Source organism: Nipponia nippon, unplaced genomic scaffold (assembly GCF_047370975.1).
Source record: "Nipponia nippon isolate SJK-2023a ecotype South Korea unplaced genomic scaffold, ASM4737097v1 scaffold_8, whole genome shotgun sequence".
Lineage (NCBI taxonomy): Eukaryota > Metazoa > Chordata > Aves > Pelecaniformes > Threskiornithidae > Nipponia > Nipponia nippon.
Window position 1 is genome coordinate 36417421 of NW_028262402.1, and position 18629 is coordinate 36436049.

Genomic DNA, 18629 nt, shown 5'->3' on the forward strand with positions numbered 1-18629 from the left:
GCAGCAGTTTGAAGTGCTAGTTGCAGAGTCTTTTACAAAACATGCTTCAAATTCATATGTTCAGGAATTAATTTCCTGAAAAGGATTTGGATATACTCCAGCTTGTCAGAGAATCTAAAATGTCCTGTTCTTTTATTATCTGGTCAGAGAGAATGAGCTGCTTGAAAATAGTAAAAAACTTGAGAAATCATTTTGCAGATATTTGACAGATCGTTCAAGCAGAGAGTGATTCTGGAAAGACTAATACTAGTCCATGTACTGTTTGCTAACAGGTGAACTCCATAAAAATAAATTACTGTATTAATAAAGAATATTGGCCAAAAATGACCTCAAAAGTTATAATCATGCAAAACTTACTTGAGAATTTTTTTATTTACTTGTAGGACATTGCTCTTCCTGTCTTTCAGTTATTTGCCCATTTTCCATTGCTTTTTTAGAATAATAAAGTGAAAGTTTTCAAGCCGTAGGATCAATTTTACCATGCTACTTAGCTTTTTTTTTTTTTGGGGGGGGGGGGAAGGGGGTACAAATGCCCACAGAAATGTATGAACATGTCAATGCTTTTAGGGGAGAGGGAGAAGGCCTGGGTTGAGTGCACTGCAGAATGTTTTTCTAACATGAAAACAGAAAGTTGCAGGGATGAATGGTGAGATGGGAGAGTGGTGTGACCCTTTCAGCTGGTGTTCATAATCCACCATCTGTGCAGGAAAAGGTACAAAGCTCAAAACACTCACATGACCATACCCGTACCAGGTACCGGTGCAGATGACAACAGTTATAACATTGTTAGTGGCCTATGAAGCACTCAACACAACTGTACTCCTTCTGTGCATCAAAATCCAAGTAAATCTGTGCCAATAAAGACAATCAGCAATCTGCTTACTGAGGCCCTGTGGTGGGCTGCAAGTGGTGGTTCATATTAGTGGCTCTGGAACAAATGAACGGATCTTAATTAACAGCATGGCAGGAAACGAGCTGAAAAGATCGCCTATGACCCAAAGATAGGTAACTGAAGCAATGGGCCTCTAATTGCAGCTAAAAGCTCTCATCTCAGGGTGTACCTATAAGCTACAGAGTATTAAAGCACCCTCCTTAGCAAGTGCTCAGCCCTACTGTTACAGATCTCCAGTTCTGCCTCTCAGCCTTCAGTTTGGAAGCTGCTCTTTTTTTCCTTGGAGGCACTTCCACTGAAAGAGAATGGTGGTTTATGTTATGCCCTCATTTAGGACAGCAGTGACCATACAACTTATAGCAAATGGCCCGTGAACTCAGAGCCTCACCTGTTGAAGGCCCCCAGCTTGCTTAATCACACCTGTTACGAGCAAAAGGCAGGTGCGGATCCCTCAGGGACAAGGCACAACACTCAGCAAGTGAAAGCTTTGGCTTTATGGAAAGCGTAGCATTACAACGGTGGGAGCACCAGGACACTGGCGCTGATCAAATGGAGACCCGATGCAGTGCAGCCCTGCTCATGAGTGAAGCTCAAGGGAAAGCACTGCAGGGATGGATAATAAAACTTGTGCTGATTAACATATCATGCATATGCAATGTCCTGTTTTGCTCATTAGCAAACTCACTGATGTAATGCAGGTGCTGTTGTCCGAACTCTGAGATCCACAGCTGGCTGTCACATTGGTGCCCGTGCAGGGGTATGTGCAGGTGAGGGGGAAGCAAACTAGCCCAGCTTACCGTAATGAGGACATAAAACATGCTTGGGACTCCACATACTTGGATGGGGGAGGCAAACTGTCCTGGGTTACTGTAACAAAGCCTTCTTGCACCCTACAGCACCTTAGTGTCTCTTTGTGCCATGTACTGCTCCCTGCATAGCCGGTGAGACATTACTCCGGGATGACCTAACCTTTCCTTGCTGGGAGCTGGGTGGCTGGGACCACGTGTTAAGTGGATAGTTATGGCTCTTGTATCTAAGCATTGTATACTGATCTGAAATTACTGTAGTGTTGTACGGTGCTTAGCTACAGCTGCAATTTCACCTAAAGTTGCCAGTAGAAAAGGTGGCAGCTGGCTAGCAGAGTTCACCCTGTACATCTGCATTGGCCTCGTAAGTTGCTGTTTGGCTTACTGTACCATCTGTGTATGTATGACAGCAGTGCGCTGGCAGGTGTCAACAGGTAAATGTACTAGTTCTTTTATTTCCAAGATTTGACTGGGGAAATCACTTGAAAATGCTGACTGAAAAGGGGAGTAAAAGGGACTTTTACCCTTAACTTTTCATTGATTAGAGCTCTGACTAATCATCAGCTATGAATCACTATCATTTGTGGGCACAGGTAGGCTTTAGGAGACTGATGTTAGATTTGGAAATGTGGCTATCAATAATAATGGCAGTAGTAGAAATATATGCCTGCAGTGTGCTGCTATAACTGGAATAAAAGAGAATTATAAAACCTTTTCTTTCAGCCCCAATTACTGGGACTGTAGTGCTGGCAGCTGGGGCAATGTTTTGCCCTGATAACAATAGCTTTTACACAGAAGTTCAGGGCTGTTGAGTTGGCCTGCCTTATTGAAAGGAGATAAAACCTTGCGTTCAGCTACTATGTAAATTCTGATGAATCATTGCAGCCCACATGGTTTATGAACCACCAGCATATATGAGAAGTGGGTTGAAATGAGTTTTTTGTAGAAAGCCATAAGAAAATTAAGGTTGGTACATCCTGTTAAGAAAAATTTGAGGCAGCTCTTGCTCATCTGAGTTTAGATGCTCTTCTGTTTGGAACTGAGAGCCAACATCACTGACCACACTATGCACTGCTGGTCAGGTTGATGTCAGTTTTTGTGCTGCATTTTGCTGGTAGTTATTTAAGTGCCCAGTTTGCGTAACTTGGTTGCTTCAGTGGAGCAGACGGTTGACCAGTTTGTGCTTAACCAGGATGAGACTTTGGTCTTCAAAGTATCTGTTTCTCCTTCCATTTGCATTTTTGATACTCTGTTCAGAAAGCACAAACACTGATGTTTCTTTTGCTGTGTGAAGAAAATTGTTTGTGACGAGTTTATTTCTGAAAGTTTTGTTTTATTTAGGTAGTAAAATATTGATTTTGATCTCTGTGTTCCTGTCAGGTGGCCACTTTCAGCAAGGTTTATTTGTTATTTGCATACCCACAGTGCTAAGTGACTCCTGGCTCAGACATGCATGTTCTGCTCCCATTTCCATTCAGTTATGGCTGTTCTCACCACAGTGGGAACACGAACGGGTTCACAGCAGCATAACAGGTGCTGCTTGCTTAATGTTTCTGAATGTTCATTTAGTACTATTTTTTAATATTTTGACTGCAAAAGGAGAAAGGCATGAGGTGTAAAGAGTGCTGAATAGAAGGGCTTTGGCAGTTGGTTCCCTGCTTTGACTAATTTATATTTGAGGAAACCTCAAAGTGCGAAGCAGAGGAAATATCTTTTAGGCTATCCAATTCCTTGTTGTAAAATGGACTGAGCTCGACTTAGACCTGACTATAAAGGTTTCAGAAGGATGGACTGTCCGCCAGGGATTGCCAGGACTTCTTCATAATCCTGGATAGTCCCCTTTTTTTTCTGGATGCAGAAGCAGATGTATTACAGGTGGTCCCATGCTGCTCAGAGCCCTGAGAGAAACTAAACCTAGCAGTCTTGTGATAGCTCAGCTGCTTGAGTGGATGCAGTACATTTTCCTGTGGTTCAGCTTTTGTGCTGCATTAAATAGAAATGAATACAAAGATGGTAGCAGAAGACCCCTCCCAAATTCCAGATTAATAGACTGGCTGAAGGCATGATATTGCCACAGTAGGGAATTAAAACCTTTAATACTAATCTTCACTGTTTTCAGTCCTTTCTCCTGTGCAATGCTTCTGTTGGCAGACATGGAACTGAGGGAGAGTGTGACTTAGTACTGGATCTTCAAAACAATGTAATATCATGGCAGTTTGAAACAACTATGCACAAAACTTAGATTGTTATGTCTGCCTAGCTGTTGCCTAATGCAGTAGGCACCTTAAGCTCATAACCACCTGTGTTTTCCCAAAGTCCCCTGGGGGAGACGTACCCAGTACCTTCTACGCGTGATTTTCCCAAACAGCCAGGAGCTTGGCTGGTATATGAAGTCCATTAAGGAATCGTTAAACAGGCTTTTCGCCCTCTGCCGTTTTCTTTTGCTTTCCAAGCCCAGGAGGCTTAAAATAGGCCAACGCAGAACATGCGTAATGAAACAGGGAGCAAGCGAAACAGCTGGTTACGTCGTTGGTGTCCCCTTCTATTATACAGCATATAAAAAGCACTCTGAACTTTGAAAGATTTCCCACATTTTACAGTCTCTTGTCTGTCTGAGACTCTTCAAATTGCACCAGCGGAGTGCCTTAACCTAGCTTTGCTCTGGGCTTTGGAGCCCTCTGGCTCAATGAACAGCTTCAAGCAGTCTCCTGACTGAGAGTGGTTTGCCCAAGAATATTCACAGATGGAAAAGTGATCAGCTGCTGTCTCGGGTGGTGGGAGAGAGGGATTTGTCTTAGGCAAATTTGACTTAGAGGAGGGATTGTACCCAATTTTTCCATGTACTGGATGAATATTGTAAAAAGAAGAGTTCTTGGTCCTGAAGGGTGAATATAGTATAAACACACTTTCTCTTACTTCTTTTATAGGGGGGCAGAAGGACAGGCAGAGAAATGCCCTGTCAGGAGATTTAGGTCCTGATTAGGGGTCTGCTTTCTCAGGAGTTTTGGCATTATACAGCAGTGCACATGCTCAGAGAGCAGCTCCCACTGACTTCCATCCATCCTGAGTGCTCAGCCTTATGGCACACAAGAAAACGGTGCCAAAAATTCAGAAAATGAGAAGGACACAGTTATATCACCTTGTTGTTCTTCAAGGATGTAGTATTCTGATTAACAGCCCCCAAGGACAGTGTGGTGCAGTGTGCCACAGTGCAAGATAGAAGCCAGTTGCCCATGCATGGTTAGTACAACACTTCCTGTGTCTCCCTGTCTCAACAGATGTCCAGAAGTCCCTGATGTAAAAAAACTTTTCATACAACCTTTCAGTTTTCAGGCTTTCTGTGCCCAGGCCCAGTTTAAAGCCAGGACAGGCCTTTGCTGGGGAAGGTTTTGCAGCTCAAGTGGTGTCCGATTGTGTGAAATTTTTATATCTCATGCTCCAGAGCAGCAAATCAAGATTGTAAGATCTAGTTGTAAGATCTAGGTTGTAAGAACCTAGTCTAGCACCTCCAAACTTTGATGCTCAGCTGCAGCCTACTAGCAGGGAGATTCACCAGCAAGGTGGAAACCTGTGTATCTGCTATGCAGATTTCCGTTATGGAAGATAATTTAATAAAGGACTGGAGTGAGAAACCTCCTGTTTCTCCTTTTGATGGCTAGTCCAAAAATGACCTACCATATCCCAACACTGCAGGTGTAAGTCCTCATCAGTTCTCCATGTGTACCGTGTGTAGGGAGTTGGACTCGATGATCCTTATGGGTCCCTTCCAACTTGAGATATTGTATGATTCTATGAAGTCTCCATGGGTTTTAGCTGCTAAAATAAAAAACATTGCTGCTCATTGATTTTAGTGTATGCATGAAAATTCAAATATGAGTATTATTATTTTAGCATGGACAAAACTTTCACTTGTTTCCCTGCTTACATTTACCTCTGGACGGGAATCAGCCTAGAAAATTTCAGCCTTAAAGACCGCAATGTTTAGCAAAATTCTGAACAATTAAAACATGATCAAGATTTCCTGACATTTCCCTACATAAGAAATAATGTTACTATTCCCATATATAATTAAGTTTCAAATTGAAGATGATTTCCACGTAAGCAGTTATGCTATTTATGCAATACTTTTCATCCTGGATTTAGAAAAATTGTGATGAGCATGGGTAATGCAAATAGATCAGGCACTCCACTTTTTCTTCCAAAGTCTCATGCTTTACAGAATGGTCTATCCACCCAAGAGTCTAGAGTCTATCTAGAGTCCCAAGATCTAGAGTCTATCTAGAGTGCCAAGAATTTACTTCAGAGGTCTTCCCAGTTCAGCGTGCTGGTGTTCACAATCCTTAATTGCTAGTATATCTCAACCAAGGTTCACTGTGGTTCAGTCAGCAATCTTAGGGTTGCAGTGTTACCTGTGTTATAGCAAGGGGCTTGCTTGTCCCTTGGTGCTCCTGTATCACCTGTTCTTTCAATAAGGGATGCTTCAAACAGCTGTCCTGGGGCAGGCTGGGAAGCTCTGTCTTTTTTGTTGTCCTTAAGGACTCCAATTCCCTTATTTCGAGCCAGAGACATGTGTCGATGTGGCTGTCTCTCAGAGATGAAACAGTGACATCCAGCGGCCACTTTGACAAAAATGATATAGAATCATAGAATGCTTTGGGATGGAAGGGACCTTTAGAGGTCATCTAGTCCATCCCCCCCTGCAATTGGCAGGGACATTTACAACTAGACCAGGTTGCTCAGAGCCCCATCCAGCCTGGCCTTGAATGTTTCCAAGGATGGGGCATCTACCACCTCTCTGGGCAACCTGTTCCAGTGTTTCACCACCCTCATAGTGAAAAATTTTTTTCTTGTGTTTAGCCTAAATCTACCCTCCTTTAGTTTAAAACCATTACCCCTTGAAACCATTACTCCCTTGACATCACATCATAAAACCAGTGTAACAATGTGCAAGGGAGAGCAAACCGGCTGACGTGTGCAGGGCGTGCATGGTGCCGTGTGGCAGCCGCTGAGGCTGGTGGCAGAGCATGTAATGCGAAGCGCAGCCTGACCCTCACCCTCGCCTGGGGGAGGACAGGTGCCAAAGGAAGAAGGTTTGAAATGCTGTGTTTCCTTACCAGGCAGAACGCATGTTTTCCAGTATCCCTCCATTCAGCTTTTGAATGCTTCTGGCTTTCAGCAGAAATAACTTCAGATATAGGTAGAGCTAACCGACACACCCCTTTCAAACCAGAGAGATACCTACATTCACAGACGGCAGTACTTAATGTGCCACGTTACCAAAAATGTAACTGGGATCCTAGGGTCTACTCAGTATGGTAGAGAGGTTCTGATTGCTTTTTGACCTGGCAGGTCAGCCAGCTCTGCCCTTAATGTCACATTATAAGGCACAGTCATCAACTCTGAATGTATCTTTAAAGGAGAGGAGTCCCATGGGCATAGGGGCATGGGAACCAGAACTTAAATGGCACCACAGAAGCCCAGCCTTCCCTGGGCCAAGTGTGTTGCTAGTTTCTGTACCTATCTCAGCATCCAGTGCAAAGAAGAAGTGGTTTCCCTCAATTATCTTAGGTCATAACTTCTATTGAAACATGTTAAAATGTAGCGTTTTGATTGTAGGACTAATTCCACCAGAACAGGAGCAGTTATTACATGTCTCCATTTCAGTAGAGGCAAGATAAAGTTCTTGGTCCTTTCTTACACATGAAAGCATTATCAGAACAGTTTTAATGAATAATGCATACTGTGCATTATCTTGTATTGTATTGTAGTACACATTTTGGAAAATGCTTATTTAAAAGAGAAATTCCAGTGCTAAGTTTCACCAGAACAGCAACTCATGTTAGTAGTCTTCCTTTCTTGATTAATACCTTTTTAATGTATAATTATTTTGTGCAACTTCTTGTGAACTTGAAAAATTAATGCCTAGCTTCCTGGTGCACCCAGAACTACGTTCTCAGTAAAACTGAGTCTTTAGTGCCTGCCTCACATTAAGCCTTGTTTGGATCCATAAATTAGCTGCTTATCTGCTTTGCCTTATCTGCAGGACATGAATGTGTACACTTTCTTGGAGACGGGGGAAGAAATTATGGCTTTAAAGACAGCAGCTTCATGCGCTTGTCTTGCAGAGAGGAGACTCAAGGATCAGCTTTGTGCTCCAGTGATTACTTGAGATGTATACTCCAACATGCCACTAAAATATCTCGTGTATGTTGCTTAAGTATATAAGGATCTGCACTTGATTTTATTTATTTATGTATTATTTTACTGTGGGATTTGTAAGCCTAAAACACTCAAGTTTTTTGCAATCCTGCCCTTGATCTGTATCTTGGACTGCAATGTATTGTTTGGACTTACCTAGGGTAGACCTATATGTTATAGCACAAGTAAGGGTAGACCTATATGTTATAGCACAAGTACTGACATAGTTCCACCATGTCTCAGCAGGGAATGAATACAAGAGAATGGGGATACAGGTAATCCTCTGTCTCCCAAACTTACTGTCAAGCCTGTATTGAGTAAACTGATGAGAAAGTGTCCACGTCCTTTCTTCCTCCCTCTCTTGGCTGTGCCATTTTCTCCTGCCAACTCAATGCTGAAGTTAATAGACCTAGTGGACCTGTCCATGCCCAAGGGGATGGCTTGCACCCACCCCTGGTGCCGGTGCAGGCAAACTGAAGCGTGCATTACACCGAGCTAGCGTAAGGCCAGCTCAACTTACCCTAAGGCTAGGGCCCCCCTCTGAAACTGTGGAGGTGCTGCAATGCACTGTTCCCTCCATTGTCTCAAACAAAATGGAGACGGTTGAAATTTTTTATCATCATCAGTGGTCAGTGAGTAGGATCAGCTACTGTTAAGGAGAATTTGTTTCCCCATAAATGTCCACAGTGCCGTGTTGCCTGAAAATACCCAGACATTGTAGAAGAGATTGTGTTTGGATTAAGGTAGGCTTAGTTTATTTTCTAGACTTATCAAGAAACCAAATAAGTATACAAAAGTTTCAGATAAGTGTTTGAAGGACTACAGTGGTAATATAGGCTCTAGCTATGCCTCTGCACAGTGAGGAAAGGGAAAGGAATGTCCTTGCATTGCTGTGTACTTCCCACGGTGGATGCTGCTCCTCTCTGACATAGCCAAACAGGGGTGGAGATGAAGGCAACCTGCTCTGGCTAGAAAGCCAAAATGCTTCAGGGAGAAAGCGATCTTCTAGGAAACTGGGGACCAGGCCACATTTTCTGAATCTTTGGCCTGTTCTTGCACCAGGGCAGCTATTCACCATCCCTCAGATAAGGTTGGAGCAAAGAGACAGATTGTCCTTTTAGCTATTCATCAAAAACCACTCAACAGCACCACTGAGTTGGGGACTATTTGTTCCATAATAAGCACAGATTAACCATTGTTGCTTTAAGTTGTTTGTCTAAGTTATGATTCTCTGAGGGATATAATACAGTATTAGCAAAATAGATAGCATGGTAAAAATGGGTTCATCATAAACTAACCCTATTACTAATTGCAGTGCTATGGTATAGTTTCCCAAGCATCCACTCTGGAAAAAAGTGGGATCTAGCCATATAGTGTAAAAGGGATGTGAATTTTAGAGTTCATTGTTCATATTTTCCTTTAAGTGGACTAACCTTCCCCATTCCTCATTTGCACACCCCTTGCCTGCTCCCCCTCATCCCCAAATTGCAGTGCAGTTACTGTATGTAGTTCAGCAGCTGTGGGTTAGAATTCAGGTTTGTGACTAACATTTCTAAAGAGTTTTTGAAGAAAGTAATTCTTCAATCAGATTTACTATTTTTTACTGATATTTCCAGAAGATTGATTTTTTGCTAAAGATGCAATTTTAGTTTCAAGGGTTTCCTTAGTGAATAGTGAAATGCTACATTGGTAGTTGAATTTTTTGTCATCTCTTAAATAAAGGAAAAAAAAAAAGATTGTCTGTTAACATTTTCAGTAATGTCCTTAGAGCCTTGATATGTTATTTTTTTCCAAGCTTGCTAAGAAAATTCTCATCTTGCATACTGTGAACAAAACATACTGCAGTAACCTTCTCTCAGATAATGGTTGTCATTATTGCCTCCCAAAAGTATAATCCAAGTATACAATATTTATGCCTGCAATAAGTTATTTGAAAATTTCAAAATGATGAAATCCTGGGGTTTTATAAGTTTTTTGTTGTTCCAGAAATATAAAGAAGGTGAAATTCGAGCTGATATGCAAAGACAGTGAGGGCTCTCATAACTGTAAGTTCTTGCTGTATTCAGTCATGAGGATAATGAATCAGGGTTGACTGCCATGGTCAACATTCAGTGGAGTTCTTTTTGCCATTATGCATTAATGAAATTAAAAGACACCAGATCACTGCCCTAAAGGTTAGAAGATTGCAGCTATGGGAATGAAAATCAAGGCTAGTCATGTTGCTTTTCTAGAACACTTACTAATTGGCTGAATTTAGGTGAAGTTTGTTACTGTGAGAAATCCCAGGGAGACCAGAACTATAGTGTTACCTGGAAAGAAGCATAATGACAACTGTCTAGCACAGTTGTTTTGTTTTGTTTTTTTTTTAAAGCTTCAAAGCTTCAAAGCTCTCATAGTCTTCACTGAATGGCAGTCCCTGAGAAAGGATTAAATAAAATCTGATTAAGGAATTTAGCATTTCCTTCTCAGAAATCTGAAATAAAGAACACCTCTCTGAACCATTCCTCTCCTGAAGTGTGACTGATCTGTGCAGAACTGTTTTGACTATCTGATATCTTTCTTATTCAATCAGATATTTGTTTCCTGTGTTTCTTTTGCATTTAGATAAAAGACATTATTATCTCCCTGAAGGCTGATTTGTGGAGGCAGCAGATCTTGACCTCGGCTTATTTTGTGCCAGTGCCTTTTTTTTCAGCATTTTTGTGAGGAAGTATCAGCTCTGGTTGTAGCTGCACGAAGAGAAAGACAATGACTTCTTTCTTGAGGAATGTGAGATACCAGTTCAGAGGAGGTCATAGGTGCTAGTGGGTTACTTGGTGCCCCTTGTTTTTTTATGAACCTTCTTTAGCTACAAGAGGCAGCAATGCCACTCATCTGGGGAGACTGCCATACAAAGGAGCATGCTTCTTCCAGTCTAGGTGGAAGCAATTTAGAGAGGATCTGCAATTAGTGCTTATGTTTCCCCCCTTGCTGAAATGGTAGCTACAAATAAAAGAAACTAGTCCCTCCTTTTAAATAAACACACCAAGAAGTATGTCTGTCTTGGTTCAAACTGGGGTCTGATATTGGCCGGAATAAGGGACACCTGAATGACTCCTGATCTCAGAGGTGGAAATAACTTACATCATTCAAAATGTCTGTGTGCAATAGTGTAAACACTTTGGTTTTCTTTAGAGCTGTAAAGTTAAAACTAGAGCAGTGAGAGATCTTAGAGAAAAGCAGCTGCCATTGCATCATTGCTTTATTGCTTTGAAAGCAAATGACCATAAATAAATGCTCGGGTAAGAACAGATGTTTTGAACTACATCTCTTTTTTTTTATTGCAAAACAATTGTTACAGAAATTTCAGAAAGTTCTACTGTAGTAATTGCCAACTTCTGCTTTTTATTACATATCTAAACACAGTCTAAAAGTGCATTGTGAATCCAGTAGACCTTTGGAAAGGACCGTTTTCCCTAGTGTTATACATTTAGACAAATCATACTTGAAAGCTTCATATTAGTAGGAATTTGTTTAAAATGACATTTTAATAATTTTTCTCCCTTTATAAATGATTGTTATACACTTACAAATGATAGCCCAAATAATAAACGATTAAATAGCTATTAGTATAGTATATTGCAAACACTGTTCCAGACAGCAGTAGCAGCATATAGACTCTCCTCATGTACAACAACTGCAGTGGTGGAAGAAGGATATAACTTTAATACAATTTACTCTTGTGCAGGCATAAAATTGTATTTCACAGCCAATTCCCACTTCTGTCCCCTCCCCCTCCCTACCAAATACTAAAATAAACAAGAGTTATCACTTCCCTGCAGCAGAAACAGCAGCAATTTCATAATCAAACATTTTTTTTCCTAATACCTTTTTGAAATAAGTACTGTGTGGCTCTACAAGAGATCTGAAAGCATACAGCAAAAATTAAAAGGTCAGAGATTGTTTCATGACCAGTCTGGCTCAATGGCTCAGTCATTAGACTTCCCACTTGATGATGATTTAGGATAATCTGTGTCATGACTCAAAGTAATATAGAGTTAGAAACGCAGAATAAATCCATCCTCTGACAAAAGGCAGAGTACTCCATTGAAATCAGTGGATTTTCTGCTGATTTGCACCAGCATCAGTAAGACCATAATCATAGTCAATCTCGGAGAAGAGAGGCCTGTGTGACCTGCAGTGTTCACCCTGTGATTGGCTATAAAGCAGGAGAACTCTCAGTGGGGTGCAGAAACTCAGTCCCTCCACATTCAACACTGCTGCTTCTATGCCAACGTGTGGCAAGGCCAGCGAATACCATCTAGAGAAAGGAAGGATTTCATTAGGTAAGCAGGCACCCCCAACAGTTTACTTCTGCCCAGTTTGGACTGTGCTGTTATTTGAGGTGGATGAGGGAAAATTCATGCTAGGAAGCTTTCCCATTTCCTTTGAAGAAGGTGATCTATACCTGGTATCTTTTAACAGAACTGAAAATGTGGCCTTTGTTGAAACAGTTGTGCATTATTTGTGCAAAAATGCAAATATACTATTATTTTTAAGCAGGGGAGAGACATCACAACTACTTAAGTATTCCTAGGGAAATCCAGGAATGACCAGCTCACATTTTCCCTTCTGGTGATTATCAGATCCTCTTAAGTATATAACCTGAGCAACATAACAAGACATTTATGCTTGTTTTGAAAATTTGCACCATGTGTTTACAGAGAATTTTGTTTCACTGGCTCTCTCTAAGCTAATACCTTTGATAACTTCTGCTCTCAGGACAGATACTTGTTTGCTCCGACTGCAGTCATTGGACTAAGGCTGTGTGCTGCTACCAGCACTTTTTTTGAGCAGTTATTAGTGTAGTTGCATTTTCCATGCGCTGACAGTTTCTAAGAAACAAATCATTTTCTTCTCATACAAAAAATATACCTAACTAAGATATTTATCCCCTGACAAAAGGCTATCCATTCCACAAAAGGTACAAATCTTTTTTTTTTTTTACCAAAAAATCTATAAATGGAAAATGAAAAAAAAGCAATCTATATCTGGAACCCAGAGGGATTTCCTTATGTGGACGAATGGATGTTTTGGTTTTTCGTTATGTTTTCAAATTATCCCCTCACTGCCATTTGTTAACTGGCACTTGTGCTAAGAACAATAATGTAGCACCTTATCTCTTCCAAAAAAAGAGAGAGCCAAATGTCTGAGCACTGCTGTAGGTTCGCATTTTGTGTTGAATATTTCAATTTCATAAAATACAATTGTCATTTAAAAATAATAAAAAAATCACTTACTTTGCTAAAGATCAAACATAATGGAAATAATGTAAACATCCAAAAGCTTGAATTCATTCCTAACTGGATTCATCTTTACAGGCAGGCAATAGCAAAATGTTAAGTCTCATAGTAGTCCAAAGAAACTCATGGAACAATGCATGCATTTTCATTGACACAAAAAAAGACTGGACTGTAAGGAAGAGAAACTACTTCAGTCATATCACACTGTTATTGTGAAAGAATAATGTGCTATAATCCAATACCTAGGACAAGTGTATACCCCAACTGTAGAACAGCATCACTTAAACTGGAAACAACAGAACGGATTACTATAGGAAAATATTTATAAAATACTGTACACCGCTTCCTCAGTCGGCCAGCATATGTAAACAAACAGCTAAGTTCAGTTGAGTTTCAAAATATTATTAAAGTTCATTTATCTTATAATCTTTTGCATAACATGCCAATTCATCTTTCACACTATCACAACTCACCTGTCACAGCCCACAGTGGCTCATTAAAGGTTTATACATCAGCTCATACAGACGTTTAAGTGGAGATATACAAAGAAATGTGTGAAACATACTAAACTTACACACTGTGACCAAAAATGCATATTCCATATGTAAGCTAATAATTGGATAGTGGAAATTAATGCTCGATGCAACATGTGCTATTTTATTGAATGTTACAGATTTACAAACAGGACCTTATAATGTGATATTAAAACTGTCCTGTAACATTCACTAATATTACCACATGTCACAACTACACTGCTTTATATAGGGGAGATATGAATATATGTGTGTATATATATCTATTTCATAAGCTATCCTTTGATACAGAATATGTCATATGGCACATGCTATAGCTACATGATGGATGGTAAGACTTCTACTCTCACTAAATGATCATAGTAATATCGGGAGTGGGAAATCTGGTCCCATTGCAAAGAATGTGTGTTTTACTATCAAATTCAAAAAGGAGCGGTTTGATGCAATGTGTAAAAAACAGGTGAAGACAAAATAACCTAACATCCATCATAATATATTCTATAGACACCACATTGTAGAATAAATGGGAAACATTCAGGAAAAGTAGTGTTCTGACATCTTGCAATCACACTTTTAACATCTGAATTTACATTTTATATATAATGGCAAATGTTAAGAGGTAAATAAAGTGTCCTGTTTCATTTTACCTGGAATGTGTGCTCCAGATCAATAAAGTGCTGTATCCTAAACATTTATACAGCTTCTGGGTTTGGCAAATTCCTTTACCCTGACAAACTAAGCAATGAAATCTACCCCAGAGGAGAGCCCTATGCCTTGAACTAATTCACTAAGCACTATTAAGGAGTTTCTAATGAATCTGAAGTTCCTCTAGAGTAGGCCAGTAATATGGTGAAGGTGGAAGAGTCCACGAACAGTTTTAGCAGACATTCGTAAAAGTAACAAAGAAAACAAAGTGAGAATATCCCCCTCTACTCACCAAGGATAGATAGATTTGGAGAAGCCTTAGGAAAAGGCTGCTAACAAAAGTTGGCACATTTGAAGCAGATTGTTAAACACAAGTTCCTTTGCCCCTGGGTGTTTTGCTATTGTTCAACAATGAGCCTGTCACAAGCATGCTTCATAATGCACAGAAAGGTTTCTGACCTTTCTCGGTGTTGCCATGTGACTATAACGCTGCACATGGATTGCAAGGCAATTGCATAAACACGGTGTCTTGGTGGAGTTTAGCTCATTGAAAGCCTGATCAAATAGAAGAAAGCAAGGAACACGTTGGTGCAGGAAGTATGAAACACATTGTGCTTAAAGTCCCCATGCTGCATTTCTTTATTTCCTGAACTTTCCAAAGCAGTGACTTGGTACCTAAATGTTTTCACCTTCTTTACCTCTTTTCTTGAGGCTGATGATTATTTTTATGTCTGGATTTGTTGCCTTTCAGACTTAGCTGTCATACGGTGCTCAGAGTCTCCCAGGGTGAGATCCCAGTGAGAAAACATCAGCCTGTGTTTTCAAAGCTGCCTTAGAGATTTGGAAAATAATTTCCATTTAAATAATGGGAAGTATGTACCCCACTTGCATGTGTTCGGTTTTAATAACAAAAAGGAGCTGGTTCTACACAGATGTTGGTCACTGTAGAGATGTTTTAATTTTTAATAGCACTAGCTTCAACTCTTTACAAGCGTAAAAGTCGTGCCTTCATATAGGATGTGAAATTTTGTTCCAGTTGCAGTTTATGCTTCTTCACCCTTTTCCTATCTTCTGGATACCCTTCCACCTGTGACCACTGTGGTATCTTCTCATGAGAAGTCTGAAACTCTGGTTGACATTGTGGACCCTTGGAACATGGGTGGGGTCAGTGGAGTTACGACTGTCTTCAACCAAAACCCGTAACTGCACTACCGTTCAGATATACTTTCTCCTACTAAGATGCACGTTGCGTGATATGCTGCTGAACGGTGGAAGCCTAGTCGCAACTGATGGCTTTTGCTGTTTACAGACACCTGCAGTTTCACTTTGGTTCTTTAACTTACCTTAAAAGCATATATACTTTTTAGTGTTTTCCAGTCCTCTGCCAAGAACATTTTCCCTCAGGCAACTTCAGTCTAATTGCGTTAATCTGGATTTGGACTGCTTGATAAATCTTGTATACTTTGAAATGTTCAAATATGGCCATGTCCTCATGAAAAAAAAAAAGTGTATATTTTTAGGTGAGAGAATGATGTGAAAAATCAGCAGCTCAAATGGAACAGCAAGAAGAGCCTGGTACAGCCTGGTGGATAAATCTCCCCAATTTATATACGTAATTAAACAGAGCAGTGAGAACCTGACAATATTACTGTGCTGTGCTCTGATCACCCTGTTCTTACTGTTCCATCACATCCTTTGATTTAGTGAGACAACATATTGATGACAAATGTGGTAAAAAAATAAATATATACTATTCCGCTTAATTACATTCATCCTGAGCTTGCTCAGCTGTGCTAGAATCTAGAATGCCTGTTTTATACAGGAAATCACCTGATATTTTAACATAAATTCTTCCTCCGTTTAAGTTGCAGTACAAAAGGCATTTCATTTCCCTTTCTGCTCTTGAAAATATAAACTTTTTGTGGCACTAGAAGTTGATACAAAAAGAGACAAGTGAACATTGTGGTTGTTATCTTGTTCATCTTTCTTCATTTCCACAAGTGTGGGATGCAAGGGATTTGGGAGACTTTAGGTTTGTTTGCTGCCAGTTCCTACAGAAATAACAAACACTTTTCATCAGTCATCACAACGGTGAAACAGATGAAAAAGAAGTCGTGACTGAAGTTTAGAACATCTAATTTGTACATCTCTTTTTGCCAGTTAATTCCTGCATCCTAAAAACTTGAATAATGATCAAAGATCTTAGGATGCCTTCTAATAAAAGGCAGATTTCTGAACCTACTCATTTATTTCTTGTGACTTCATAAAGGGGGCTTGTTATTCCTGTTGTTTACTGAAGTCTTTGTAAAGCTTTCATCCCTCCCTTTTTCCTTAAGTGCAAATGTCAACTGGGTCAAGATGCAGTAACTCAGTGGGCGATGCTGAGACTGACAATGTGCTCCCTTGACCGGTGGCTAATGCCAACTGGAGTTGACACAGGGTGATGTGAGGTTTTTTTTTTTAATTCTGCTAAGAAAAATGGACTGGAGAGTGGATGACCCTTAGACTGCCAGTGAGCTTTGTCTAGGCCTAGCTGTGCTTGCTTTCAAAGCTGCGGAAGGCTCCTGTTCTTGACAGTCTCCTCATGGACAGGTTGTCCCCTCTGCTCTCTGGCCTCGAGGACTTACTCCTCTGGAAGGGGTTTCGCAGGCCTGTTGCGTTTCGCTGTCTGTCAAGTTTGTCGCTGATAGAGTAGCTCTTCCGTGTGTGCTGTGCATACAACATGTTGGATTCCTCTGCAGAGTAGCTGTTGGCCCGCTCTATTTTTGGAAGTGGGATACTGTTGGCCAGAGTTCTTGTAGCATTGCCATCTTGAGGAGATAAGGGGATCCCCTTCTTGTCTTTGGCCTCAATATCCTCATGATCAGAGCTTGGGTGGCTTAGTTCAGCTTCTCTCTCTGGGTGGCAGCATCCCAAGTCCTCCACTTTGCCCCCAAGACTTCCAGGGAAACTGGCCCTCTCTGCAATGGCCTGGGGAGCACTCACACACCTTGTGTCTATGCAGTCCGTAATACTTGTGTACTCAGCTGTTTTGACTGGGATGCCAAGGCTGCTGAAGTAGCTTCGAGATGGAGAGAACATAAAACTGTGAGATTTCACAATTGGTGTTTCCTCCAGAATAAACGGAGTTGTAGCCAGATAACGGCTGCTCTTAGATCGCTCTAAAGTGTGATACAAGGGAGGATCTGAATCCCAGGGGATTTGGCAATCTGTGATTTGTGAATAGTCTGAAGAAAATGCTCTTGTTTCTATTCCAGAGGTTTCCTCATAATCAAGACTCCTACCAGAAATTTTTTCGCCAGGTGTACTGCTAATGTACGCACTGTTAGCTAAAATGGAAGAGGCTATGTGGGCCTGCAGAGCTGCATCTCCGGTACCAAGAATATTTATGGAGCTGTCAAGAGGCTCTGTGTCAGAATGCATTTCATCCATGGCAGAAACATAGATGTCTATACAAGACGAAGGCCTTCTGGAGTCTGGGGCAATCGACAAAGTGCTGGTAGGGGCTAAGGGAACCTTTCCTTCTTTTGCTATGGAGTGGGAACTGATAGCCCGTTGCAGGCTTGGAGATCTTTCCTTAAAAATGCTTTCAAACTTTTCCAATCCACATTTGTCCTTCATATTTGTTGCATAGAAAGAGTGGCTTCGCATGCGGGGCGTGATCGTAGGAGATGTTGGGGACATGGACTCCTCTCCCGTGGGATCTATGATCTCTTGAAGCTTGTAAGTATTTCCTTCCTGACTATTGAAGCTACTCTGCCTCACAATGTAGGCTGCATCAGTACAGTCAGATGAGGTCCTGGATCGTATCTTGGTTGTCTCACCTCTCTCTATGCCGGTCAGTTTTTCTAAGGCAGTCACCATTCGTCCCATCATGTCTTCCAGTTGAGCAAGCCTGATGTCAACGGTCTGCAGAGAGGCCTTCATGCAGTGCTCTCGCTCATTTACTTCTTCCAATCTCATGGCCATGTTCTCTACCCTTAAAAAAGAGAAGAATTAAACAGGTTACTGTCTACAAAGCAGTAACGTTCAGCTAATAGGTCACCAAAACAAACGGGAACAAATAGGCCTTAAAATTCAAAGCCAATCTACACCACCTCATCTGCTTCAAAACCCAGCTAAAAGAGGCTCAACAAACAAATACCACTCACTCATGAAAGTGAGTTAAACTAGGAGTGTCTGCTGCATAATGTAGAGGGGGTTTTGGGTGTGCCCTGTCCCCTGTACAGGGGTTATTACCGAAGTGTTACTATGATTTGCTGCCTCTCTGCTG

At 41.0% G+C, this 18629-nt stretch overlaps 1 protein-coding gene across 10 annotated transcripts in view; it reads right to left on the reverse strand.

Annotated features, from left to right (window-relative positions):
* Nucleotides 1–11195: 11195 nt before the first annotated feature.
* The window catches only part of TRPM3 (transient receptor potential cation channel subfamily M member 3), a 463424-nt gene continuing 455990 nt past the window's right edge, over nt 11196–18629 (reverse strand). For 8 of the 10 annotated variants that reach the window (XM_087741457.1, XM_087741461.1, XM_087741460.1 and 5 more), the window contains one exon: nt 11196–18335. In XM_087741457.1, the coding sequence (XP_087597583.1) occupies nt 16886–18335 (1450 nt within the window). In that variant the 3' untranslated portion in view covers nt 11196–16885. The remainder of the gene's footprint in view (nt 18336–18629) is intronic. The other 2 variants (XR_015700935.1, XR_015700934.1) reach the window with 2 other exon arrangements.